Source organism: Entelurus aequoreus, linkage group LG12 (genome assembly GCF_033978785.1).
Source record: "Entelurus aequoreus isolate RoL-2023_Sb linkage group LG12, RoL_Eaeq_v1.1, whole genome shotgun sequence".
Lineage (NCBI taxonomy): Eukaryota > Metazoa > Chordata > Actinopteri > Syngnathiformes > Syngnathidae > Entelurus > Entelurus aequoreus.
Window position 1 is genome coordinate 60,040,447 of NC_084742.1, and position 27,970 is coordinate 60,068,416.

The 27,970-nt window shown below is 38.2% G+C and overlaps 1 protein-coding gene across 3 annotated transcripts in view; it reads left to right on the plus strand.

The window, feature by feature from the left end:
• The first annotated feature begins 14,532 nt into the window (after positions 1 to 14,532).
• The window catches only part of ptprz1b (protein tyrosine phosphatase receptor type Z1b), a 216,260-nt gene continuing 202,822 nt past the window's right edge, over positions 14,533 to 27,970 (plus strand). For all 3 annotated transcript variants that reach the window (XM_062066327.1, XM_062066328.1, XM_062066329.1), the window contains exon 1: positions 14,533 to 14,924. In XM_062066327.1, coding sequence (XP_061922311.1) covers positions 14,867 to 14,924 — 58 coding nt within the window. In that variant the 5' untranslated portion in view covers positions 14,533 to 14,866. The remainder of the gene's footprint in view (positions 14,925 to 27,970) is intronic.

Sequence of the window (27,970 nt, forward strand, 5' to 3'; positions counted from 1 at the left end):
GCTAGCGTCTCTTATATTAGCATGTTACGGTTCTATGCTGCTTTCTATGTCTACACCATCAAATAGTGCATTTTGGTATTTCTTTTTATCCAGTCATGTGCTAGCTTTATAACGCCAGCATGCTAATATGCTCACGTTAGCATGCTAACTCTTTCTGCTAATTTTACACTCATATGACTTGGTTTGTGATACATGCTAACTGTTGGTTAGCATGCATTAAAATGCTAATTTATTTTGCTAATGTTACACTTTTTTTCTCTAATTCCACAGCCATTTACCTTAGTCATATAACCTGGAATGTGACGCATGCTAACTGTTAGCATGCTAACATTAACATTCTAACTTTTTGAGCTTATTTTGCAACTGTTTACCCCAGTATCATATAACTTAGTATGACACTTGTTAACTGTTAGTGTGCTAATGTTAGCATGCTAACTTTTTTTTTGCAAATTTTACACTTTGTTCTCTAATTCTGTAGCCATACACCTTAGTCATATAACGTAGTATGTAAAACTAGCTAATATTAAAATGCTAACTTTTTTGAGTTAATTTCACACTTTTTTCTCTAATTCCACTACCATAAACCTTAGAGTCATAAAACTTGGTGTATGACACACGCTATATGTTAGCATGCTAACTTTATCATTTTAGCTTTTTACTAATTTTACGCTTTTTTTTCTCTAATAACACAGCCATACACATTACAGTCATATATCTTGGTATGTGAAACACATTACCTGTTAGCATGCTAACATTTACATGCTAACTTTTTCAGCTAATTTGACACTTTTTTCTCTAATTCAACTGCAATACACCTTAGAGTCATAACTTGGTATGCGACACATGCTATATGTTAGCATGCTAACTTTAGCATGCTAGCAATGGCATTAGCTCATTTCACACCTTTTTCTCTAATTCCACAGCCATACACAATACAGTCATACAATTTATGCGACACATGCTATATGTTAGCATGCTAACTTTAGCATGCTAGCAATGGCATTAGCTCATTTCACAATTTTTTTCTCTAATTCCACAGCCATACACAATACAGTCATACAATTTATGTGACACATGTTAACTGTTAGCATGCTGATTTTAACTTGCTAGCATGCTAACTTCTTAAGCTAGTTCTGCGACCGTTTACCCCAGCGTCATATAACTTAGTATGCAACACTTGTTAACTTTTAGCATGCTACCGTTAGCATGCTAACATGCTAGAAAAGCCATGCTAACCGTTTCCCCTATTTTTATGCTTATTTTCTCTACTTCCGCAGCCATATACCTTTAGAGCCAAATAACCGTGTGTGAAACATGCCAACTGTAATCATGCCAACGTTCGCAAAAATGTTAAGTGTTAGCATGCTAATGTTTTAGGCTAGCTCTGTGGCTCATTTTGTACGTTTACACTTAAAACTCACAGATTCGGACACTCTGCACCATCTTAAAGGTACGGCTGCTTCCGGTGACCCCCGGGCCAGTGGTCCATGGCACAGATAGCAGGCCCATCGAAATTTCCGCGGGAATTTTCTAGTAATATTATTATTATTTAAATATCATTATGAATGTTATGTTTCCCCCTTTTATTACTGAAGTAGGATAATCAGCATCCTAGGGTCACGCTACAACATACTTGCCAACCTTCCCGTTTTTAGCGGGAGAATCCCGTTATTCAGCGCCTCTCCCGACAACCTCCCGGCAGAGATTTTCTCCCGACAAACTCCCGGTATTCAGCCGGAGCTGGAGGCCACGCCCCCTCCAGCTCAATGCGGACCTGAGACTGAGTGGTGACAGCCTATTCTCACGTCCGCTTTCCCACAATATAAATACGCTTGCAAGTTCCAAAACGAATGGAAACAAGAATTTCAGTTCATCCAGGACAGTTCGAAGGGGAAGGTGCATGTTGCCTGTAAATATGTAGAACAGACTTCTCCATTGAACACGGTGGCCGAAATGATTTCTCAGTCATGAACAGAGAAGTTAAACAGGACAATACTGCCATCTAATGGATAGATAATTCAAGTATTTCTTTTATGTAAATAAAATAAATATATATATATATAGCTAGAATTCACTGAAAGTCAAGTATTTCATATATATATATATATATATATATATATATATATATATATATATATATATATATATATATATATATATATATATATATATATATACATATATATACTGTATGGTATATATGCATATATATATATATACATATACATATATATATACATATATATATATACATATATATATACATATATATATATATACACGTATATATATATATATATATATACACGTATATATATATATATATATATACATATATATATATACACGTATATATATATATATATATATATATATATATATATATATATATATATATATATATATGAAATACATATGGAATACTCGAGTTGGTGAATTCTAGCGGTAAATAACCACGCCCCCAACCACGCCCCCCGCCCAACCAGCACCCCACCCCCTACCCCCCACCTCCCGATATTGGAGGTCTCAAGGTTGGCAAGTATGCGCTACAAGCAACGCTCACCAAACCTCAAGAGAGAGAGGGCCGTCTAACGGGACAAGCTTCAGTCTGAGTGCCAGTTGTCCGCCTGCCACTAGTTTTTGACTTGTCTGCGTTCAATAGTCTTACATTTTTTCTGGACGGCAAAAAGTGACATGTTTGTGGTTTGTAGTAGCCAGGTTTCCACGGCTTTTCAATTGTCTTTTTGGGATCTGTAGGAGACCCTGGTCTGAAGACCAAAGTGTAGGGCCACAACAAACCGGTGATAGTCCATAGTGGATCTAACACAATAGTGAGATACCAGTCCATAGTGGATCTAACATAATAATGAGAGTCCAGTCCATAGTGGATCTAACATAATAGTGTGAGAGTCCAGTCCATAGTGGATCTAACATAATAGTGTGAGAGTCCAGTCCATAGTGGATATAACATAATAGTGTGAGAGTCCAGTCCATAGTGGATCTAACATAATAGTGTGAGAGTCCAGTCCATAGTGTAGCTAACATAATAGTGAGTGTCCAGTCCATAGTGGACCTAACATAATAGTGTGAGAGTCTAGTCCATAGTGGATCTAACATAATGGTGAGTGTCCAGTCCATAGTGGATCTAACATAATAGTGTGAGAGTCCAGTTCATAGTGGATCTAACATAATAGTGTGAGAGTCGAGTCCATAGTGGATCTAACATAATAGTGAGAGTCCAGTCCATAGTGGATCTAACATAATAGTGTGAGAGTCCAGTCCATAGTAGATCTAACATAATAGTGAGAGTCCAGTCCATAGTGGATCTAACATAATAGTGAGAGTCCAGTCCATAGTGAATCTAACATAATAGTGTGAGAGTCCAGTCCATTGGGGATCTAACATAATATTGTGAGAGTCCAGTCCATAGTGGATCTAACATAATAGTGTGAGAGTCCAGTCCATAGTGGATCTAACATAATAGTGTGAGAGTCCAGTCCATAGTGGATCTAATATAATAGTGAGAGTCCAGTTCATAGTGGATCTAACATAATAGTGAGAGTCCAGTCCATAGTGGATCTAACATAATAGTGTGAGAGTCCAGTCCATAGTGGATCTAATATAATAGTGAGAGTCCAGTCCATAGTGGATCTAACATAATAGTGAGAGTCCAGTCCATAGTTGGGCCAGCAGGAGACCATCTCGAGCGGAGACAGGTCAGCAGCGCAAAGATGTCCCCAACCGATGCACAGGCGAGCGGTCCACCCCGGGTCCCGACTCTAGAGACAACAATCTTAGCATCGTCGCTCTCAGGGAGACTCGGTTAAACCCAGCTGAATGTTTTCCGCTTAACAAGGCATCGCTTACGAGTTCACATGTCGCTCATAGAATGGCATTTTTCCACCAATCCGAGGCCTCTCAGCTGCAAAGCCACTCCCACATATTTCATACCGCGGAAGAAGGAAACGTGGAAGATGGTAAATGACAAATAATGGCGATTAAGTTGCTAATTGTTCAAATGAAGACATAGTTGGAAGATAGTCAAAATTGATCTGTTTAAAAAAAAAAAATGTCTTGAACATGAGCTAAATATTGACTCTCATTAGCATTAGTGGCGATGACGTCATACTTTATAGCTGTTCAGACAACCATTCTAAGTTGGGGTTTGGTAATTAGCATGAACGACGATTGCATCATACCTTGGTTGGCTGAACAGCTATATTCTAATTCATGGTCTGCTGGGCGCACGGTGGGTGAAGTGTTATGCCCAAGGATTTGAACCGGGAACCCTTATTTTTCTGTACAGCCACACCAACAATACCAAGCTACCTGCTGAACTTGGGTAAAGGTACTACAATTTCCAATGGTTGTAGAAAGTACAAAGTCCTTCAATACACATTTAAGTAGAAGCAAATGTTGACACACTGAGTCAGGATGGTGTGGCTCAGTCAGGATGGTGTGGGTCAGTCGTCAGTCAGGATGGTGTGGGTCAGTCGTCAGTCAGGATGGTGTGGCTCAGTCGTCAGTCAGGATGGTGTGGCTCAGTCGTCAGTCAGGATGGTGTGGCTCAGTCAGGATGGTGTGGCTCAGTCAGGATGGTGTGGGTCAGTCAGGAGGGTGTGGGTCAGTCAGGAGGGTGTGGGTCAGTCAGGAGGGTGTGGGTCAGTCGTCAGTCAGGATGGTGTGGGTCAGTCAGGATGGTGTGGCTCAGTCGTCAGTCAGGATGGTGTGGGTCAGTCAGGATGGTGTGGCTCAGTCGTCAGTCAGGATGGTGTGGCTCAGTCAGGATGGTGTGGCTCAGTCAGGATGGTGTGGGTCAGTCGTCAGTCAGGATGGTGTGGGCCTTTCCTGTTCAACAAGACAATGACCCCAAACACACCAGCAAGCGAGCATAACCACGGTTCCAGACAAACAGAATTCAAGTAATGGAGAGGCCAGCACAATCCCCGGACCTTAATCCCATTGACAACTCATCAAAAATGCTGTTCATGAGGCAAAACCAAGAAATGCAGAGGAATTGTGGAACGTAGTACAAATGTCCTGGGCTGCAATACCTGCTGACCGCTGCCAGAAGTTGGTGGACTCCATGTGCCACAGATGTGAAGCAGTTATCACAAACCCTGGTTATGCAACTAAATTATAGTTAATCATTCTCAGGAAAGTTAATTGTGCAAGCCTTTCTTAGTTTATACAGTACATTTGAGTTTTGTAAAGAAATATGTCAACACTGCTATTTTTTTGTTTTATATTTCTTGACTTTCTGTAAAATATTGTCAAATTTAATTACTTTTTTCCAATTTTCTGGCTTTGACATAGAACGTGCAGTGTCCCCAATGCATTTGTGTTCGTTAAAATACAATTTATTTGAAGAATTTTGAGGTTTACTCACCTTTTTAAACACACTGCTATTATTATGAACATAACTGTTTTTATATATATATATATATATATATATATATATATATATATATATATATATATATATATATATTAGATATATATTTTGTTACCAGTACCAAAATGTATTTCGATGCTTTTGTAAATAAAGGGAACCACAAAAAAATTTCATTATTGTCTTTATTGTAACAAAAAGTCTTAGTGTACATGAAACATATGTTTATTATTGTCATTTAGTCCTTAAATAAAATAGTGAACATACTAGACAACTTGTCTTTTAGTAGTAAGTAAACAAACAAAGGCTCCTAATTAGTCTATGCAGTAACATATTGTGTCATTTATACACCTATTATTTTGTACACATTATGAGGGACAAACTGTAAAAATGGATGATTCATCTACTTGTTCATTTACTGTTAATATCTGCTTATTTTCTCTTTTAACATGTTCTATCTACACTTCTGTTAAAATGTAATAATCACTTATTCTTCTCTTCTTTGATACTTGACATTAGTTTTGGATGATACCACACATTTAGGTATGGATCCGATACCAAGTAGTTACAGGATCATACATTTGTTATATTCAAAGTCCTCATGTGTCCAGGGACTTATTTACTGACTTTATAAACATAATATGATTTTTTTTTAAAGGCAAACGATTTTGTTACAATAAAAAATATCAATTTAATCATAGTAGTATCGACTAGATACGCTCTTGTACTTGGTATCATTACAGTGGATGTCAGGTGCAGATCCATCCATGGCATTTGTTTACATTGTGACGCCGGTGAGCTATTGTATCCTCCTACGGTGTGTAGTGAAGCATGTTTAGCTATTCCTCGTCCTCCAGTGATAATGATACTTGTAAGTGATTTAGCAGTAGCTAAAAAACTCTGGATGTATGTTAGCCATGTCTTAAAGCAGCTCTTCCTGAGGGTGTTTCAGTGTTACAACTTCACCTTTATCTTGACTTTTTACACCAAAATGTGTCCATTCTCCCTTTTCTGTCTACACACTGTGTCTGCTTGTAAGTACTCTGTGTGCATGCGCTGCCCAACATGCTCCTCTGCACGTAAAAACCAGCAACGTCACCGCGTTTCTTCTGTCACAGTGACACCTTTCAGGAAAGAACTGGGCCCAAACGTCCACTGCGGAGGACAGAGGCCCTGCAGAGAAGACATTGTAACCAACACAACATGAGGACCATGTTGCTCCAACAAGTAGGACACCACTCTCCTGCAGGAATTCACAAGGATTATCTCTTCATTTATGCTAATTTATGCACGCGGCGTAACGAGTGCAGCTCCTTCTTAGTAGACTCGTACATTCTCACACACACACACACACACACACACACACACACACACACACACACACACACACACACACACACACACACACACACACACACACACACACACACAGCATTTAAACTGCAGTGTGTTTTTGTCCCATTGAAGCCTGTTGCATGTGAACGCCACTCCTTCTTTTCTTCCCAGCACACACACACACGCACGCACACACACACACACACACACACACACAGACCCACACAATGCTGTGCAGTCGGGTACTTCAGGGGAATGTTGTTTTCCAAATCTTTTTTACCACAACACACTCACTTCATTTCCGCTGTGGGAGAGTTGGTTCCGCTGCTTCAGTCCAGTGGACCAAAGTCTTTCTCTCAGACCAAGTATTCTTCAAGTCCTTCTGTGGTCTGCGGACCTCCACGATGTCGATGAATCCCCAGTTTCACGCGTTCTTGAGCAGCCCCCCCCCCCCCCCCCCCCCACAAATGAGACCTCATCTCGCAGGCTCCTTAGTTTGAAATATGGCAAACGCATCAAGGGTTGGAATTGGGGGTTAAATCACCAAAAGTGATTCCCGGGCACGGCCACCGCTGCTGCTCACTGCTCCCCTCGACTCCCAGGGGGTGATCAAGGGTGATGGGTCAAATGCAGAGAATAATTTCGCCACACCTAGTGTGTGTGTGTGACTATCATTGCTACTTTAACTTGAACTTAACACTTAGGGGGGTCAAAAAATATTTCATTTTCAAATGAATTGCAATTCTAATTTTTTACGATAATTGGTTCAAAAACATAAAAAATCGATGTAAAATGTAAAAAAAATGTCAATGTATTTTAATTACATTTTTAATATTTGTATTTATTTTGGAATAATCACAAATAAGGAAGCAATACTAAAAAAATTAATAAAGCTAATGATAATGGTAAAAAAGTAAAACATTTTGACATCTTTATTTACAGCAATTACATATAGTACTGATAACTACTGGTATCGATATTGGTAGCAGTATTTTATTTTTTATTTTATCTTTTCCTGTCCAGCCACTCCGAAAAATCATATTTTTGTCTTATTTGTAACAATTCTTAATCAATTTTAAAAAATCTGGAGAAAAAAATGGTGATACTAACCGAGATCAATTTTTTTTTTATCATATCGCCCAGCCCTAGGAGCTGAGAATCAGCCTGGAATAATCACAAATAAGGAAGCAATACTAAGAAAATTAATAAAACTAATGATAATGGTAAAAAAGTAGCTCCTAGGGCTGGGCGATATGATAAAAAAATCATTTGATCTCGATAAGTATCACCATTTTTTTACAGATTTTTAAAAATTGATTAAGAATCGTTGCAAATAAGACAAAAATATGATTTTTCTGAGTGGCTGTACAGGACAAAAAAAAATTATTACTGATACCAATATCGATACCAGTAGTCATCAGTACTATATGTATATGTGTTTAATTACATTTTTAATATTTGTATTTATTTTGGAATAATCACAAATAAGGAAGCAATATTAATAAAACTAATGATAATGGTAAAAAAGTAGCATTTTTTGACATCTTTATTTACAGCAATTACATATAGTACTGATGACTACTGGTATCGATATTGGTATCAGTATTTTATTTTTTTTAATTTTTTTTTGTACTGTCCAGCCACTCAGAAAAATCATATTTTTGTCTTATTTGTAACAATTCTTAATCAGTTAAAAAAAATCTGTAAAAAAAAATGGTGTTACTAATCGAAATAAAATTATTCTTTTATCATATCGCCCAGCCCTAGGAGCTGAGAATCAGTCTGGAATAATCACAAATAAGGAAGCAATACTAAGAAAATTAATAAAACTAATGATAATGGTAAAAAAAAGTAGCTCCTAGGGCTGGGCGATATGATAAAAAAATAATTTGATCTTGATTAGTATAACCATTTTTTACAGATTTTTAAAAATTGATTAAGAATCGTTAATAATAAGACAACAATATGATTTTTCTGAGTGGCTGGACAGGACAAAAAAAAAAATACTGATACCAATATCGATACCAGTAGTCATCAGTACTATATGTATATGTGTTTAATTACATTTTTAATATTTGTATTTATTTTGGAATAATCACAAATAAGGAAGCAATATTAATAAAACTAATGACAATGGTAAAAAAGTAGCATTTTTTGACATCTTTATTTACAGCAATTACATATAGTACTGATGACTACTGGTATCGATATTGGTATCAGTATTTTATTTTTTACCTTTTTTTTTCCTGTACAGCCACTCAGAAAAATCATATTTTTGTCTTATTTGTAACAATTCTTAATCAGTTAAAAAAAATCTGTAAAAAAATGGTGTTACTAATCGAAATCAAATTATTCTTTTATCATATCACCCAGCCCTAGGAGCTGAGAATCAGCCTGGAATAATCACAAATAAGGAAGCAATACTAAAAAAATAAATAAAGCTAATGTTGATGGTAAAAAAAGTAGCATTTTTTGACATCTTTATTTACAGCAATTACATATAGTACTGATGACTACTGGTATCGATATTGGTATCAGTATCTTTCCTAACAAAATACGTCCCTACAGTGTGGCCTGAGAGGTGGGGCCTTCCAATATTAACATATTTAGTAATTTTTTTTCTACGAGTTTCCGGTTCTAGTAAATCACAGAGTGGTTTGTGGGAATAAATAAATAAAAATATTAGGTTCTCAATCATATTTAATTGTATTTATTTTAATTTTATTTGGAGGGGGTTGAGTAAAATTGTTTCCAAAAAATAGGTGTAGCACATTTACTATTTAATTAAAATATCTTTATAACCGTAGTTTTCAATGGGTTAAAAATGCACAACATAGTTGGTAAGGGTGTCAAAAAAAAAAAAAAATGTTGTATATTTTTTAAGATTCATTATGACTCTTATTTGTAACGATTCTTAATCGATTAAAATAATCAATTTTTTTCCCTAATCATATTATTGATGTAGATGATCGATATCAGCTGGTGCGTAATAAGTACAATAATTACAGTATTAACACTTGGTAGGGCGCAACAGTCAATACTAAACCGACCAACTGATTCTGATTAGCATTAGCGATTTTACATGCGATTTTAACACTTCTAAATTTGTCAAACAGCTGGTGCGTAAATAAGTACACTACTTGCAGTGTTAACACTTTGTAGGGCACAACCAACAGCAAAGACTAAACTGACCAGCAGTATGTGGAATTGAATGATGGAATGGATGAAGTAAAAATCCATACATCTGAAGACTGAATGCCCTGACAGGGTGTTTTTTATCTTCACCTTTTCACCATGAATGGTAGGTTATAGTGATAGTCCACATTATATAAATGGTAGGTTATTGTGATAGTCCACATCATATAAATGGTAGGTTATTGTGATAGTGATAGTCCACATCATATAAATGGTAGGTTATTGTGATAGTCCACATCATATAAATGGTAGGTTATTGTGATAGTCCACATCATATAAATGGTAGGTTATTGTGATAGTCCACATCACATAAATGGTAGGTTATTGTGATAGTCCACATCACATAAATGGTAGGTTATTGTGATAGTCCACATCATATAAATGGTAGGTTATTGTGATAGTCCACATCATATAAATGGTAGGTTATTGTGATAGTCCACATCATATAAATGGTAGGTTATAGTGATAGTCCACATCATATAAATGGTAGGTTATTGTGATAGTCCACATCATATAAATGGTAGGTTATTGTGATAGTCCACATCATATAAATGGTAGGTTATAGTGATAGTCCACATCATATAAATGGTAGGTTATTGTGATAGTCCACATCATATAAATGGTAGGTTATTGTGATAGTCCACATCATATAAATGGTAGGTTATAGTGATAGTCCACATCATATAAATGGTAGGTTATTGTGACATTCCACATCATATAAATGGTAGCTTATTGTGACAGTCCACATCATATAAATGGTAGGTTATAGTGATAGTCCACATCATATAATTGGTAGGTTATTGTGATAGTCCACATCAAATAAATGGTAGGTTATTGTGATATTCCACATCATATACTGTAAATGGTAGGTTATTGTGATAGTCCACATAATATAAATGGTAGGTTATTGTGGTGATATTCCACATCATATAAATGGTAGGTTATTGTGATAGTCCACATCATATGAATGGTAGGTTATTGTGATAGTCCACATCATATAAATGGTAGGTTATTGTGATAGTCCACATCATATACTGTAAATGGTAGGTTATTGTGATAGTCCACATAATATAAATGGTAGGTTATTGTGGTGATATTCCACATCATATAAATGGTAGGTTATTGTGATAGTCCACATCATATAAATGGTAGGTTATTGTGGTGATATTCCACATCATACGAATGGTAGGTTATTGTGATAGTCCACATCATATAAATGGTAGGTTATAGTGATAGTCCACATCATATAAATGGTAGGTTATTGTGACATTCCACATCATATAAATGGTAGGTTATTGTGACAGTCCACATCATATAAATGGTAGGTTATAGTGATAGTCCACATCATATAAATGGTAGGTTATTGTGATAGTCCACATCAAATAAATGGTAGGTTATTGTGATATTCCACATCATATACTGTAAATGGTAGGTTATTGTGATAGTCCACATAATATAAATGGTAGGTTATTGTGGTGATATTCCACATCATATAAATGGTAGGTTATAGTGATAGTCCACATCATATAAATGGTAGGTTATTGTGATAGTCCACATCATATAAATGGTAGGTTATTGTGATAGTCCACATCATATAAATGGTAGGTTATAGTGATAGTCCACATCATATAAATGGTAGGTTATTGTGACAGTCCACATCATATAAATGGTAGGTTATTGTGACAGTCCACATCATATAGATGGTAGGTTATTGTGACAGTACATCATATAAATGGTAGGTTATTGTGATAGTCCACATCATATAAATGGTAGGTTATTGTGATAGTCCACATCATATAAATGGTAGGTTATTGTGATAGTCCACATCATACACTGTAAATGGTAGGTTATTGTGATAGTCCACATCATGTAAATGGTAGGTTATTGTGATAGTCCACATCATATTAATGGTAGGTTATTGTGATAGTCCACATAATATAAATGGTAGGTTATTGTGGTGATATTCCACATCCTATAAATGGTAGGTTATTGTGATAGTCCACATCATACAAATGGTAGGTTATTGTGGTGATATTCCACATCATATAAATGGTAGGTTATTGTGATAGTCCACATCATATAAATGGTAGGTTATAGTGATAGTCCACATCATATAAATGGTAGGTTATTGTGACATTCCACATCATATAAATGGTAGGTTATTGTGACAGTCCACATCATATAAATGGTAGGTTATAGTGATAGTCCACATCATATAAATGGTAGGTTTTTGTGATTGTCCACATAATATAAATGGTAGGTTATTGTGGTGATATTCCACATCATATAAATGGTAGGTTATTGTGATAATCCACATCATATAAATGGTAGGTTATTGTGGTGATATTCCACATCATATAAATGGTAGGTTTTTGTGATAGTCCACATTATATAAATGGTAGGTTATAGTGATAGTCCACATCATATAAATGGTAGGTTATTGTGACATTCCACATAATATAAATGGTAGGTTATTGTGACAGTCCACATCATATAAATGGTAGGTTATAGTGATAGTCCACATCATATAAATGGTAGGTTATTGTGATAGTCCACATCAAATAAATGGTAGGTTTTTGTGATATTCCACATCATATACTGTAAATGGTAGGTTATTGTGATAGTCCACATAATATAAATGGTAGGTTATTGTGGTGATATTCCACATCATATAAATGGTAGGTTATTGTGATAGTCCACATCATATAAATGGTAGGTTATTGTGATATTCCACATCATATAAATGGTAGGTTATTGTGATAGTCCACATCATATAAATGGTAGGTTATTGTGATAGTCCACATCATATAAATGGTAGGTTATTGTGACATTCCACATCATATAAATGGTAGGTTATTGTGATAGTCCACATCATATAAATGGTAGGTTATTGTGATATTCCACATCATATACTGTAAATGGTAGGTTATTGTGATAGTCCACATCATATAAATGGTAGGTTATTGTAGTGATATTCCACATCATATAAATGGTAGGTTATTGTGATAGTCAACATCATATAAATGGTAGGTTATTGTGATAGTCCACATCATATAAATGGTAGGTTATTGTGATAGTCCACATCATATAAATGGTAGGTTATTGTGACATTCCACATCATATAAATGGTAGGTTATTGTGATATTCCACATCATATACTGTAAATGGTAGGTTATTGTGATAGTCCACATCATATAAATGGTAGGTTATTGTGGTGATATTCCACATCATATAAATGGTAGGTTATTGTAATAGTCAACATCATATAAATGGTAGGTTATTGTGATAGTCCACATCATATAAATGGTAGGTTATTGTGATAGTCAACATCATATAAATGGTAGGTTATTGTGATAGTCCACATCATATAAATGGTAGGTTATTGTGATAGTCCACATCATATAAATGGTAGGTTATTGTGACATTCCACATCATATAAATGGTAGGTTATTGTGATATTCCACATCATATACTGTAAATGGTAGGTTATTGTGATAGTCCACATCATATAAATGGTAGGTTATTGTGGTGATATTCCACATCATATAAATGGTAGGTTATTGTAATAGTCAACATCATATAAATGGTAGGTTATTGTGATAGTCCACATCATATAAATGGTAGGTTATTGTGACATTCCACATCATAGAAATGGTAGGTTATTGTGACATTCCACATCATATAAATGGTAGGTTATTGTGACAGTCCACATCATATAAATGGTAGGTTATTGTGATAGTCCACATCATATAAATGGTAGGTTATTGTGGTGATATTCCACATCATATAAATGGTAGGTTATTGTGATAGTCCACATCATATAAATGGTAGGTTATAGTGATAGTCCACATCATATAAATGGTAGGTTATTGTGATAGTCCACATCATATAAATGGTAGGTTATTGTGATAGTCCACATCATATAAATGGTAGGTTATTGTGATAGTCCACATCATATAAGGTAGGTTATTGTGATAGTCCACATCATATAAATGGTAGGTTATTGTGATAGTCCACATCATATAAGGTAGGTTATTGTGATAGTCCACATCATATAAATGGTAGGTTATTGTGACATTCCACATCATATAAATGGTAGGTTATTGTGACAGTCCACATCATATAAATGGTAGGTTATAGTGATAGTCCACATCATATAAATGGTAGGTTATTGTGACAGTCCACATCATATAAATGGTAGGTTATTGTGATATTCCACATCATATACTGTAAATGGTAGGTTATTGTGATAGTCCACATCACCCATCCCCACTGGCCAGGTGTGGGCCTACAATCTGACACCTGTGGTCTAAATGCCTTCAATGTCCATTACACTCAGCAATGACAGGAAACTACCATTGACATTTTATTCCGTGTTTGCTGTGAGTTGTAACTCGGACTATGCATGCAACAGCAGCTAACTCGGACTATGCATGCAACAGCAGCTAACTCGGACTATGCATGCAACAGCAGCTAACTCGGACTATGCATGCAACAGCAGCTAACTCGGACTATGCATGCAACAGCAGCTAACTCGGACTATGCATGCAACAGCAGCTAAGTCGGACTATGCATGCAACAGCAGCTTAGTGATTATAGACACGCATGCGCACGCGCACACGGGGGCATCCAAATCCCTGGAGTCAGATCATCATTCATCAGGCGTCACGTCATCCCCGGGTTGCCAGACGTCGGCGCGTCCACACAGTCCTCCTCTTCCTCCTCCTCTTCCTCCTCCTCATCATCTTCTTCATCATCCAGACGTCGGCGCTCCTCGAGCCGAAGAAGAAGCCGAGCAGGAGCGTGTCCGCAGCGGGCAGCGAGCACACCTTCGTCGGTGTCACCTGCAGCGTCTTTTTGTCACTCTTTTGTCGTGGAAAAAAAAAGCAACAAGATTCTGCGTCGTTTTGGTGTCACTCAGCAGTCAGCAGCCCCGCGGGGAGCATGGACACTGTCCGCGTCCACGCAGTCTTCTCCCGGCTTCTTCTCCTTGGCGTTGTGGGTAAGAACCTCCGAACCTCCGACTGCCTTTTTCTCTGTTAGCAAACACCTTCACCTGGCTCAAAGTTTGCAGCGTGACAACACTTCGCTACTTCCTGCACACACACACACACACACACACACACACACACACACACACACACACACACACACACACACACACACACACACACACACACACACACACACACACACACACACACACACACACACACGTGTTGAAGAGTGTACTGCATTTACTGCATGTACTGCATATATTTTATGTACTGCATATATTGCGTGTACTTCATTCACTGCATGTACTGCATATATTGCATGTACTGCATATATTGCATGTACTGCATATATTGCGTGTACTTCATTCACTGCATGTACTGCATATATTGCATGTACTGCATATATTGCGTGTACTTCATTCACTGCATGTACTGCATATATTGCATGTACTGCATATATTGCATGTACTGCATATATTGCGTGTACTGCATGTACTGCATATATTGCATGTACTGCATATATTGCATGTACTGCATATATTGCATGTACTGCATATATTGCGTGTACTGCGTGTACTTCATTCACTGCATGTACTGCATATATTGCATGTACTGCATATATTGCGTGTACTTCTTTCACGGCATGTACTGCATATATTGCGTGTACTGCGTGTACTTCTTTCACTGCATGTACTGCCTATATTGCATGTACTTCATTCACTGCATGCACTGCATATATTGCATGTACTGCATATATTGCATGTACTGCATATATTGCATGTACTGCATATATTGCATGTACTGCATATATTGCGTGTACTTCATTCACTGCATGTACTGCATATATTGCATGTACTGCATATATTGCGTGTACTTCATTCACTGCATGTACTGCATATATTGCATGTACTGCATATATTGCATGTACTGCATATATTGCGTGTACTGCGTGTACTTCATTCACTGCATGTACTGCATATATTGCATGTACTGCATATATTGCATGTACTGCATATATTGCGTGTACTGCGTGTACTTCATTCACTGCATGTACTGCATATATTGCATGTACTGCATATATTGCATGTACTGCATATATTGCGTGTACTGCGTGTACTTCATTCACTGCATGTACTGCATATATTGCATGTACTGCATATATTGCGTGTACTTCTTTCACGGCATGTACTGCATATATTGCGTGTACTGCGTGTACTTCTTTCACTGCATGTACTGCCTATATTGCATGTACTTCATTCACTGCATGCACTGCATATATTGCATGTACTGCATATATTGCATGTACTGCATATATTGCATGTACTGCATATATTGCATGTACTGCATATATTGCGTGTACTTCATTCACTGCATGTACTGCATATATTGCATGTACTGCATATATTGCGTGTACTTCATTCACTGCATGTACTGCATATATTGCATGTACTGCATATATTGCATGTACTGCATATATTGCGTGTACTGCGTGTACTTCATTCACTGCATGTACTGCATATATTGCATGTACTGCATATATTGCGTGTACTTCTTTCACTGCATGTACTGCATATATTGCGTGTACTGCGTGTACTTCTTTCACTGCATGTACTGCCTATATTGCATGTACTTCATTCACTGCATGCACTGCATATATTTCATGTACTGCATATATTGCGTGTACTTCATTCACTGCATGTACTGCATATATTGCATGTACTGCATATATTGCATGTACTGCATATATTGTGTGTACTTCATTCACTGCATGTACTGCATATATTGCATGTACTGCATATATTGCGTGTACTTCATTCACTGCATGTACTGCATATATTGCATGTACTGCATATATTGCGTGTACTTCATTCACTGCATGTACTGCATATATTGCATGTACTGCATATATTGCGTGTACTTCATTCACTGCATGTACTGCATATATTGCATGTACTGCATATATTGCGTGTACTGCATATATTGCGTGTACTTCATTCACTGCATGTACTGCATATATTGCATGTACTGCATATATTGCGTGTACTTCATTCACTGCATGTACTGCATGTATTGCGTGTACTTCATTCACTGCATGTACTGCATATATTGCATGTACTGCATATATTGCGTATACTGCGTGTACTTTATTCACTGCATGTACTGCATATATTGCATGTACTGCATATATTGCATGTACTGCATATATTGCGTGTACTGCGCGTACTTCATTCACTGCATGTACTGCATATATTGCATGTACTGCATATATTGCATGTACTGCATATATTGCGTGTACTTCTTTCACTGCATGTACTGCATATATTGCGTGTACTGCATGCACTGCCTATATTGCATGTACTGCATGATGCAGTCACTTCCAACTACAAGACTGTCTCAGAAAATTAGAATATTGTGATAAAGTCCTTTTATTTTCTGTAATGCAACTAAAAACATAAAAATGTCATACATTCTGGATTCATTACACATCAACTGAAATATTGCAAGCCTTTTATTATTTTAATATTGCTGATTATGGCATACAGCTTAAGAAAACCCAAAAATCCTATCTCAAAAAATTAGAATATTTCCTCAGACCAAGTAAAAAAAAAAAGATTTATAACAGCAAAACAAAATCAAACATTTGAAAATGTCAATTAATGCACTCAGTACTTGGTTGGGAATCCTTTTGCACGGATTACTGCATCAATGCGGCGTGGCATGGAGGCAATCAGCCTGTGGCATTGCTGAGGTGTTATGGATGTCCAGGATGCTTCAATAGCGGCCTTTAGCTCATTTGCATTATTGGGTCTGGTGTCTTTCAGATTCTTCTTCACAATACCCCACAAATTCTCTATGGGGTTCAGGTCAGGGGAGTTGGCAGGCCAATGGAGGACAGTAATGCCATGGTCAGTACACCAGTTACTGGTGGTTTTGGCACTGCTGGATCATGCTGGAAAATTTACTTATCATCTCCATAGAGCTTTTCAACAGATGGAAGCATGTAGTGCTCTAAAATCTCTAGAAGCGTCTGACTTGGGCTATGGAAAAGAAGCCCTGGACAGTTGCAGAGTGGTCCAGAGTCCTGTTTTCAGACCAAAGCAAGTTCTGTATTTCATTTGGAAGTCAAGGTGCTAGAGTCTGGACGAAGGCTGGAGAGGAGCAAAATCCAAGTTGCTTGAAATCCAGTGTGAAGTTCCCCCAGTCAGCAATGGTTTGGGGAGCCATGTCATCTGTCCACTGTGTTTCATCAAGTCCAGAGTCAATGCAGCTGTGTACCAAGAGATTTTAGAGCACTACAGGCTTCCATCTGTTGAAAAGCTCTATGGAGATGATGATTTCATTTTCCAGCAGTGCCAAAACCACCAGTAACTGGTGTACTGACCATGGCATTACTGTGCTCCATCGGCCTGCCAACTCCCCTGACCTGAACCCCATAGAGAATTTGTGGGGTATTGTGAAGAAGAAGCTGAAAGACACCAGACCCAACAATGCAAATGAGCTAAAGGCCGCTATTGAAGCATCCTGGACATCCATAACACCTCAGCAATGCCACAGGCTGATTGCCTCCATGCCACGCCGCATTGATGCAGTAATCCATGCAAAAGGATTCCCAACCAAGTACTGAGTGCATCATTAACTTTTTCAAATGTTTGATTTTGTTTTGCTGTTATAAATCTCTCTTTTTTACTTGGTCTGAGGAAATATTGTAATTTTTTGAGATAGGATTTTTGAGTTTTCTTAAGCTGTATGCCATAATCAGCAATATTAAAATAATAAAAGGCTTGCAATATTTCAGTTGATGTGTAATGAATCCAGAATGTATGACATTTTCATGTTTTTTTTAACTGCATTACAAGAAAATAAAGGACTTTATCACAATATTCTAATTTTCTGAGACAGTCCTGTATTTTTAATGAGCATTTTTACTTGAGCATGTCAGACGTTAATCTGCTGTGTCAGAAGCGGATGATTGACATGTGTTGCAAACATCGGAAGCAGATGATTGACATGTTTGCATTTAGTCTTTGGTCATTTTGTGTCATGTGCAAGCCACCTGGCAACAGGACATTGTGTGTATTGTGTGTGTATTCTCAACTATGATGTATTATTACATTGTGTGTATTGTGTGTGTACATTCTCAACTATGATGTATTATTTCACCATCTTGGTCACGACTTGCCGGGCTGACTTCATTTTGACTTGAAGTGTGAGAGCGTTGACCTTTTCAGTCTGTTGTTTGGAATAGGACGCACACAAAAACATTTCCACAGTTTCTAGAAAAAGCAAACGGTGTTTTATCAATGCAGCTGAATGAATGTAGGGTAAATACAGTTAATGAGTGTAGGGTAAATACACTTAACGATATAGCATGATGCTAACATTTAACTTTACACTCATTATATAACCTCTCAGACATTGAAACAATGTTGAGAACCTGTTGAATGAGGTCCTGATGTCCAGCAACTCAAATACAAGGTTGAAACAACATCTTTTTTGACAACGTTTATTCAATGTCAGGTTGTGACGTTGATTTGACATTGAATTTTGCTCATTTCCCAACCAATATACCACAACACAAATACAACATTGAAACAACATGCTGTTTGACAACGTTTAATCAATGTTGGGTTCTAGCGTTGATTTGAGGCAACGTGCAGGTAAAAAGGTGTCTAATGCTTAAACCAAAAATAAACAAAAGGTGAGTGCCCCTAAGAAAAGGCACTGAAGGTTAGGGAAGAACGAAACTAAGACTGAACTGGCTACAAAGTAAACAAAAACAGAATGCTGGACGACAGCAAAGACTTACTGTGGAGCAAAGACGGCGTCCACAAAGTACATCCCAACATGACATGACAATCAACAATGTCCCCACGAAGAAGGATAAAAACAAGTGAAATATTCTTGATTGCTAAAACAAAGTAGATGCGGGAAATATCGCTCAAAGGAAGACATGAAACTGCTACAAGAAAATAGCAAAAAAAGAGAAAAAGCCACCAAAATAGGAGCGCAAGACAAGAACTAAAACACTACACACAGGAAAACAGCAAAAAACTTTCAACTGAGTTTCGTTTTTTAATAAATTCTGCTGGTGGTGTGCCTCTGCATTTTTTCAACGCAAAAAAATGTGCCTTGGCTGAAAAAAGGTTGAAAAACACTGTCTTAAAGGACTGAGAAGAGCACACCAGCTGGTTGGCAAAAACGAGGACACTGACCTTTTGTCTAATTTATGAAACACATTTCAGTACGTGTGTATTCGGCGTATGCTATTGCAAAGCACAACCCATAGAGGGCGCCAGGAATGTTGCATCCGTTCATGAAGACATTGCATTTATGCCGGGATTTATTGCGCAATATTAGCATCGACTAGGTCAAATGAGTCCATTTCAAGGAGTTAGCGTATGAACTAGCAATATGATGAAGTTGACTTTGTCTCAATGTTCACGTTCCAGATTTGAGTACTTTCTGACAGCGAGGCATCTTTGCCTGCAGCGATACGACTGCAGCACAGTCCAACCATCTGTCTCTCAGTCTGCCAAGTCGGCATGTGGAAGACTTTCTTCTTTGACTCACTGTATCACACCGACACACAAAACTGCGTGTGTGTTGGCTCTCATTGTGACCTTATTTGGCCCAGTTTTTTTTCTAAACACCACGTCTCTCCTTCATATTTTAGTGGTGGAATAGGGCCTAAATGTAATCATCTCAGAACGGAGCGATTGTCTTGCTGTTGTCTACAGAAGTATCACAACATTTAAAAAGCACAGAACAGCTATGGTTCAAAAAGAGAGGTAAAACAAAAGTAGTGAACGGAAGGCAAGATACTCTTTCTGATAACGTCGGACAAGCAGAAATGCACAAAGCCATGTTTGTTTACAGTGGAATTTTAATTCTCCTTCAGCATTGCAGTAAGCGGACTTGTCCAAAAGGTGGCGCCATAGCACAAATATTTTTTTTAGGCCTTACAAAAATTGCTTTGTTGAATTTCGTTGTTGTCTTAACGAGCTGTTTTATTCACAACATTACAGCTGCTTCTAGTGCTAACTGGTAGCCTGAAACACATACACACAATGTCGTCGCATGAAGACCCAGCGCAACCCATACATAATCACAACATAAAAAGTACAGAACAGCACCGTTTCAAAAAGAGAGGTAAAACAAAAGTAGTGAACAGAAGGAAAAAAATGATAAATAGGGTGATAATGTCGGACAAGCAGAAATGCACAAAGCCATGTTTGTTTACAGTGGAAGTCTAATGCTTCTTCAGCACCTGCAGTAAGCAGACTCTTGTCCAAAAGGTGGCGCCATAGCACTAATATTTTTTTTAGGCCTTACAATAATTGCTTTGTTAAATTTCGTTGTCGTCTTAACGAGCTGTTTTAGTCACATTACAGCTGCTCCAAGTGCTAGCTGCTAGCCTGAAACACATACACACAATGTCGTAACATGAACGCGCAACCCGTACATAATCACAACATAAAAAGCACAGAACGGCTCCGTTTCAAAAAGAGAGGTAAAACAAAAGTAGTGAACAGAAGGAAAGATAAATATCGTGATAACGTCGGACAAGCAGAAATGCACAAAGCCATGTTTGTTTACAGTGGAAGTCTAATGCTTCTTCAGCACCTGCAGTGAGCGTACTGGTCCAAAATAATAAGACACCTTTCAGTTAATGTTAGGTTCTGTCAAAGTATAGTAGAGTTGTTGTTTTCTTTAGACCTTACAAAAATTGCTCTGTTGAATTTCGTTGTCGTCTTAACGAGCTGTTTTATTCACGACATTACAGCTGCTCCAAGTGCTAACTGCTAGCCTGAAACACATACACACAACGTCGTAACATAAAGACGCAGCGCAACCCGTACATAATCACAACATAAAAAGCACAGAACAGCTCCGTTTCAAAAAGAGAGGTAAAACAAAAGTAGTGAACAGAAGGAAAGGTAAATACGGTGATAACGTCGGACAAGCAGAAATGCACAAAGCCATGTTTGTTTACAGTGGAAGTCCAATGCTTCTTCAGCGCCTGCAGTAAGCGTACTCGTCCAAAGGGTGGCGCCACAGCACAAATATTAACACACCTTTCCGTTTGTGTTAGGTTCTGCGCATGTCAAAGTATAGTATTCCGATTTAAGATGTGATGCATGAAAATGCACATCAGAATCAGATCTTTTTTTTTTTTTCCAGGGTCCATGTAGACCGGAACCTTCTAATCCCAATGATGATTAGATTAAATAAATGTACATGATATTGACACATATATTTGCCCCTTGTGGTGAAAAATCATAACGATCGTAACTTCTTTCCACATGCTCCCATCGTCCTGAAATTTTTGATGGTGGGTCGAGGAATTGGGGCGGACGCGACCGCCGGGTCATGTGACCGCTGGGTCATGTGTGCCCGCCCGACTGGCGTGAACCCCGAGTTGCACGGGGGACTGAGGGCCGCTTTACATTTCTCCTATTGTCCATCCAGCCAAAGATCTGTGAGATCACTGGTGTTGGACCACAGGGGCGTGGCTTACCGTCTTTGTTCTGTTTGTTTCCAAAGGTGTTTGACGAGGTTGAGGTCAGGGCTTTTCCGGTTCTTCCTGTGTGCTGCACTGGTTCCAAGCCTGTGAGGTGAATAGAAGGATTGCGGTTCTGAGGGAGCTCGTCGTTAACGATGACATCACACTAGGTTTTTTTTTCTGATATCTGGCATCGGTTTCCAAGCATGTGTGTGCTCTGCAATGGTCTGTTCTCTCCCTTGTGATCACACCCGTCTTTTCATATTTGCTGCTATGCAGGAACATATGTTGCTGCTTCTGTGCATCTAATATGATACTCTTCATATTTGCTGCTATGCAGGAGCATATGTTGCTGCTTCTGTGCATCTAATATGATACTCTTCATATTTGCTGCTATGTAGGAGCATATGTTGCTGCTTCTGTGCGTCTGATATGATCATCACAATGTATGTGTGACCTAATTACTGTGCAGCCCGGCTTTATTTCTTTACGTTGGACCCGTTGTGAACGGAATCCACGTCCTTGTGGTCTGAACACGCTTTGGCGTAAACGTTGCTCCACACTCACATTTGTAACCCGCTTTTCTGTCTGCAAAAGGTTTGTGTTCCCTTAAGACTGAAAATGAAAGCCTCCATGCCAAACCCTCTCCAAAAGCAGCAGAATGTACCTGAAAGTGTACGCTCTTCAAATCGATGTCTTAACTCGTATCACTGCTATTTTCTTTTAGAGAAAGTCGACAAATAACTTTATAAACAATACATAAAGATATATTCCCCCTTCTTTCTTTACACACAAGCGCACGCACACAAATGTCTGTGTGTGTATACAGTATATATATATATATATATATATATATATGTATATATATATATATATATATATATACAAACCCCGTTTCCATATGAGTTGGGAAATTGTGTTAGATGTAAATATAAACGGAATACAATGATTTGCAAATCCTTTTCAAGCCATATTCAGTTGAATATGCTACAAAGACAACATATTTGATGTTCAAACTGATAAACATTTTTTTTTTTTTTGCAAATAATCATCAACTTTAGAATTTGATGCCAGCAACACGTGACAAAGAAGTTGGGAAAGGTGGCAATAAATACTGATAAAGTTGAGGAATGCTCATCAAACACTTATTTGGAACATCCCACAGGTGAACAGGCAAATTGGGAACAGGTGGGTGCCATGATTGGGTATAAAAGTAGATTCCATGAAATGCTCAGTCATTCACAAACAAGGATGGGGCGAGGGTCACCACTTTGTCGACAAATGCCTGAGCAAATTGTTGAACAGTTTAAGAAAAACCTTTCTCAAGCAGCTATTGCAAGGAATTTAGGGATTTCACCATCTACACTCCGTAATATCATCAAAGGGTTCAGAGAATCTGGAGAAATCACTGCACGTAAGCAGCTAAGCCCGTGACCTTCCATCCCTCAGGCTGTACTGCATCAACAAGCGACGTCAGTGTGTAAAGGATATCACCACATGGGCTCAGGAACACTTCAGAAACCCACTGTCAGTAACTACAGTTGGTCGCTACATCTGTAAGTGCAAGTTAAAACTCTCCTATGCAAAGCGAAAATCGTTTATCAACAACACCCAGAAACGCTGTCGGCTTCGCTGGGCCTGAGCTCATCTAAGATGGACTGATACAAAGTGGAAAAGTGTTCTGTGGTCTGACGAGTCCACATTTCAAATTGTTTTTGGAAACTGTGGACGTTGTGTCCTCTGGACCAAAGAGGAAAAGAACCATTCGGATTGTTCTAGGCGCAAAGTGTAAAAGGCAGCATGTGTGATGGTATGGGGGTGTATTAGTGCCCAAGACATGGGTAACTTACACATCTGTGAAGGCGCCATTAATGCTGAAAGGTACATACAGCTTTTGGAGCAACATATGTTGCCATCCAAGCAACGTTACCATGGACGCCCCTGCTTATTTCAGCAAGACAATGCCAAGCCGCGTGTTACATCAACGTGGCTTCATAGTAAAAGAGTGCGGGTACTAGACTGGCCTGCCTGCAGTCCAGACCTGTCTCCCATTGAAAATGTGTGAAGCCTAAAATAGCACAAGGGAGACCCCCGGACTGTTGAACAACTTTAGCTGTACATCAAGCAAGAATGGGAAAGAATTCCACCTGAGAAGCTTCAAAAATGTGTCTCCTCAGTTCCCAAACCTTTACTGAGTGTTGTTAAAAGGAAAGGCCATGTAACACAGTGGTGGACATGCCCTTTCCCAACTACTTTGGCACGTGTTGCAGCCATGAAATTCGAAGTTAATTATTATTTGCAAAAAAAAAAAAAGTTTATGAGTTTGAACATCAAATATGTTGTCTTTGTAGTGCATTCAACTGAATATGGCTTGAAAAGGATTTGCAAATCATTGTATTCCGTTTATATTTACATCTAACACAATTTCCCAACTCATATGGAAACAGGGTTTGTACGTTAAGGAAGTAGTTTGAAATGTACTTCGGTATCAGGGAGGTGTAGTGGAGTTTATAGACTAGGCTCAGTGCAAGTTGTTTTACTCTGTCCTCCACCCTGAGCCAGCCCTCTTTGGAGAAGTGGGTAGGAGTGAACCATAAGGAATTTTATTGTGTGTTGGCCCTGCGATGAGGCGGCAACTTGTCCAGGGTGTACCCAGCCTTCCGCCCGAATGCAGCTGAGATAGGCGCCAGCGCCCCCCGCCACCCCAAAAGGGACAAGCGGTAAAAAATGGATGGATTTAAGCCTCTTTTGCACAAGTACAATCTTGGCTTGGTTCACTTCCGGGGAGAAGTCACGTGACGGAATACAAGCAATTGGCTTAAATCCCACTTTCAAAGGCTGCGACGCAAACAAGCGCACATTCCAACATGCAAAAGCCAAATGTGTGTCTTGCATATTGCATGACAGTTTGTTGTCATGTGAATGATGTGAGGAGCCTTCCAAAGGTTTCCTCTCAACAGATGGAAGCATGGCTGCTCTTTCCAATCAATTGGAGACTGAGGCTTAGCTGGCCTCCTGCAGTTTGGAACCTTAAAGCTTCTAACTGGCCATCTTGTAGAGAGACAAAAAAAACATTGCGCAGAATGATGTTTCTGGATGACTTCTATGAAGTTGGTAAGAAACTTAAGAAATAAAAGTTACCGTATTTTCCGGACTATAAGGCGCACTAAAAATCATTTCATTTTCTCAAAACTTCGACAGTGCGCCTTGTAACCCGGAATAATTCTGGTTATGCTTACTGTCAGGTTCAAACACTGATGACATCTATTAAACAAGACAAGAAGCAAAGAATCAAACAGAGGCAGAATTCAATTTTGCTCAATTGAGGAGAAACGTGTCGACCTGTAACCTCTTACAGTGTCACTCACCCACGCTCTGACGAAAAAGGTTTACGTCTCCTCCTTTATTTGGACACACCCTGTTTACACAACAACATCCGCTTCCAAAGGAATGGGGAGTATGTGAACAGTCATTCTTTTCGGTCACATTAACACATAAGGCTTCAGCCTGGGCAGGTCTTGGATGACAATAGATGACCCCCTCCCGTCTCCTCCCATCGTACACAATGGAATTTTCCAAGCCCTTTGCTTGGTGCAACAAAGACTTGTCTGTTCATTGGGAACTCAGAACGGAAAGTTTTTTTGAAAATTTACATACAATTTTTCTGACACTTACCGACCTCGAAGCAATTTCATTTGGCTCGTGGTGCAATGATAAGTGTGACCAGTAGATGGCAGTCACACGTAAGAGATTCGTGTGGACTGCATAACGACGCCGGTAAACAACACCAAAACTTTAAATGTTCTATGGAAAATAAAGAACATTACACATGGCGCTCAAAAATCAAATAAAATATTTTAGTATGACTTTGACTCCGCACCGCTTGATGGATTGTCGGCGCATTACGGCTACCGTAGTCAGAGATACCAGTATTACTATGGTGTGTGTATAAGGACCGCAAAATAGCACCCACGAGCAGACTTATTATCTGGCTTTTTGTTAAACAATATTATGCAAAAGCAACGTTTCTTACCTTCTGATACCTGCTGATGTGTTTTTGGGATCTGCATAAGTCCTGTAAATTTGCGCACGTCCGCCTTTGTAGTCGGTGACGACACCGTAGTGGATAAGCTTCTTCGTTTCCTTTATCTTCTTATGTGACATTCATCCTCCACTGTTGCCATTTCTAATATAAAGTAGTGTAAAGTTCTTACTTATATCTGTCAGTTAACTCACCATGAAAGCACTAAAACATACCGGTGTAGTGAGTTTACATTATTCACCCAAGGAACTTTACTTATTAGAGAGTTCACATTTCGGGCGTTGTTGTTGCACTAGTGAGCCACGGATGAGGAGATGCTGCTCCATTATTGACTGAAGTAAAGTCTGAATGTCATTAAAACAGTTAGCGCCATCTTTTCAATCCAATCCAATCCACTTTATTTGTATCGCACATTTAAAAAACAAAAATGTTTTTCCAAAGTACTGCACAACAATATTAAAAACAATATTCAAATATTATCCTCAGCTCCACCAATGCCTGCATAAAAACAAAAAATAAATACATATAAAACCAATATAAAAATAAATATGATTAAAAACGATTTTAAAGGGTAAGACCAATCAAACCAATAAATAAAAATCTAAATTAAATTTTTTTTAAAAATAAATATATATATATATATATATATATATATATATATATATATATATTTTGACACTTCTTCCACTCCCGTCCTTGCACGCTACAACAAAGATGACGGGGAGAAGACGCTGTCCAAGTGGAGGCACGTAAATAAGACCGCCCACAAAACGGCGCATCCTGAAGCTTTGATTGATTGATTGAAACTTGTATTGGTACATTGCACAGTACAGTACATATTCCGTACAATTGACCACTAAATGGTAACACCCCAATAAGTTTTTCAACTTGTTTAAGTCGGGGTCCACGTTAATCCATTCATGGTAAGCGGCGGTTAGAAAGTGACTTGAAGATGATGTGTAAAACATCATCTATGCAACATTTCGAGCAAAGAACCACCATTACATGTTATGTAGACCACAAGGAAGTCTTTTAACGTAGAAAATAATCATAATAATATGACTCCTTTAAAGGCCTACTGAAATGAATTTTTTTTATTTAAACGGGGATAGCAGATCCATTCTATGTGTCATACTTGATCATTTCGCGATATTGCCATATTTTTGCTGAAAGGATTTAGTAGAGAACAACGTCGATAAAGTTCGCAACTTTTGGTCTCTGATAAAAAAAAAAACCTTGCCCCTACCGGAAGTAGCGTGACGTTGTCAGTTGTTCACTTCCTCATATTTTCCTATTGTTTTCAACGCAGCCAGAGCTATTCGGACCGAGAAAGCGACGATTACCCCATTAATTTGAGCGAGGATGAAAGATTCGCGGATGAGGAACGTTAGAGTGACGGACTAGAATGCAGTGAAATACATATCTTTTTTCGCTCTGACCGTAACTTAGGTACTAGCTGGCTCATTGGATTCCACACTCTCTCCTTTTTCTATTGTGGATCACGG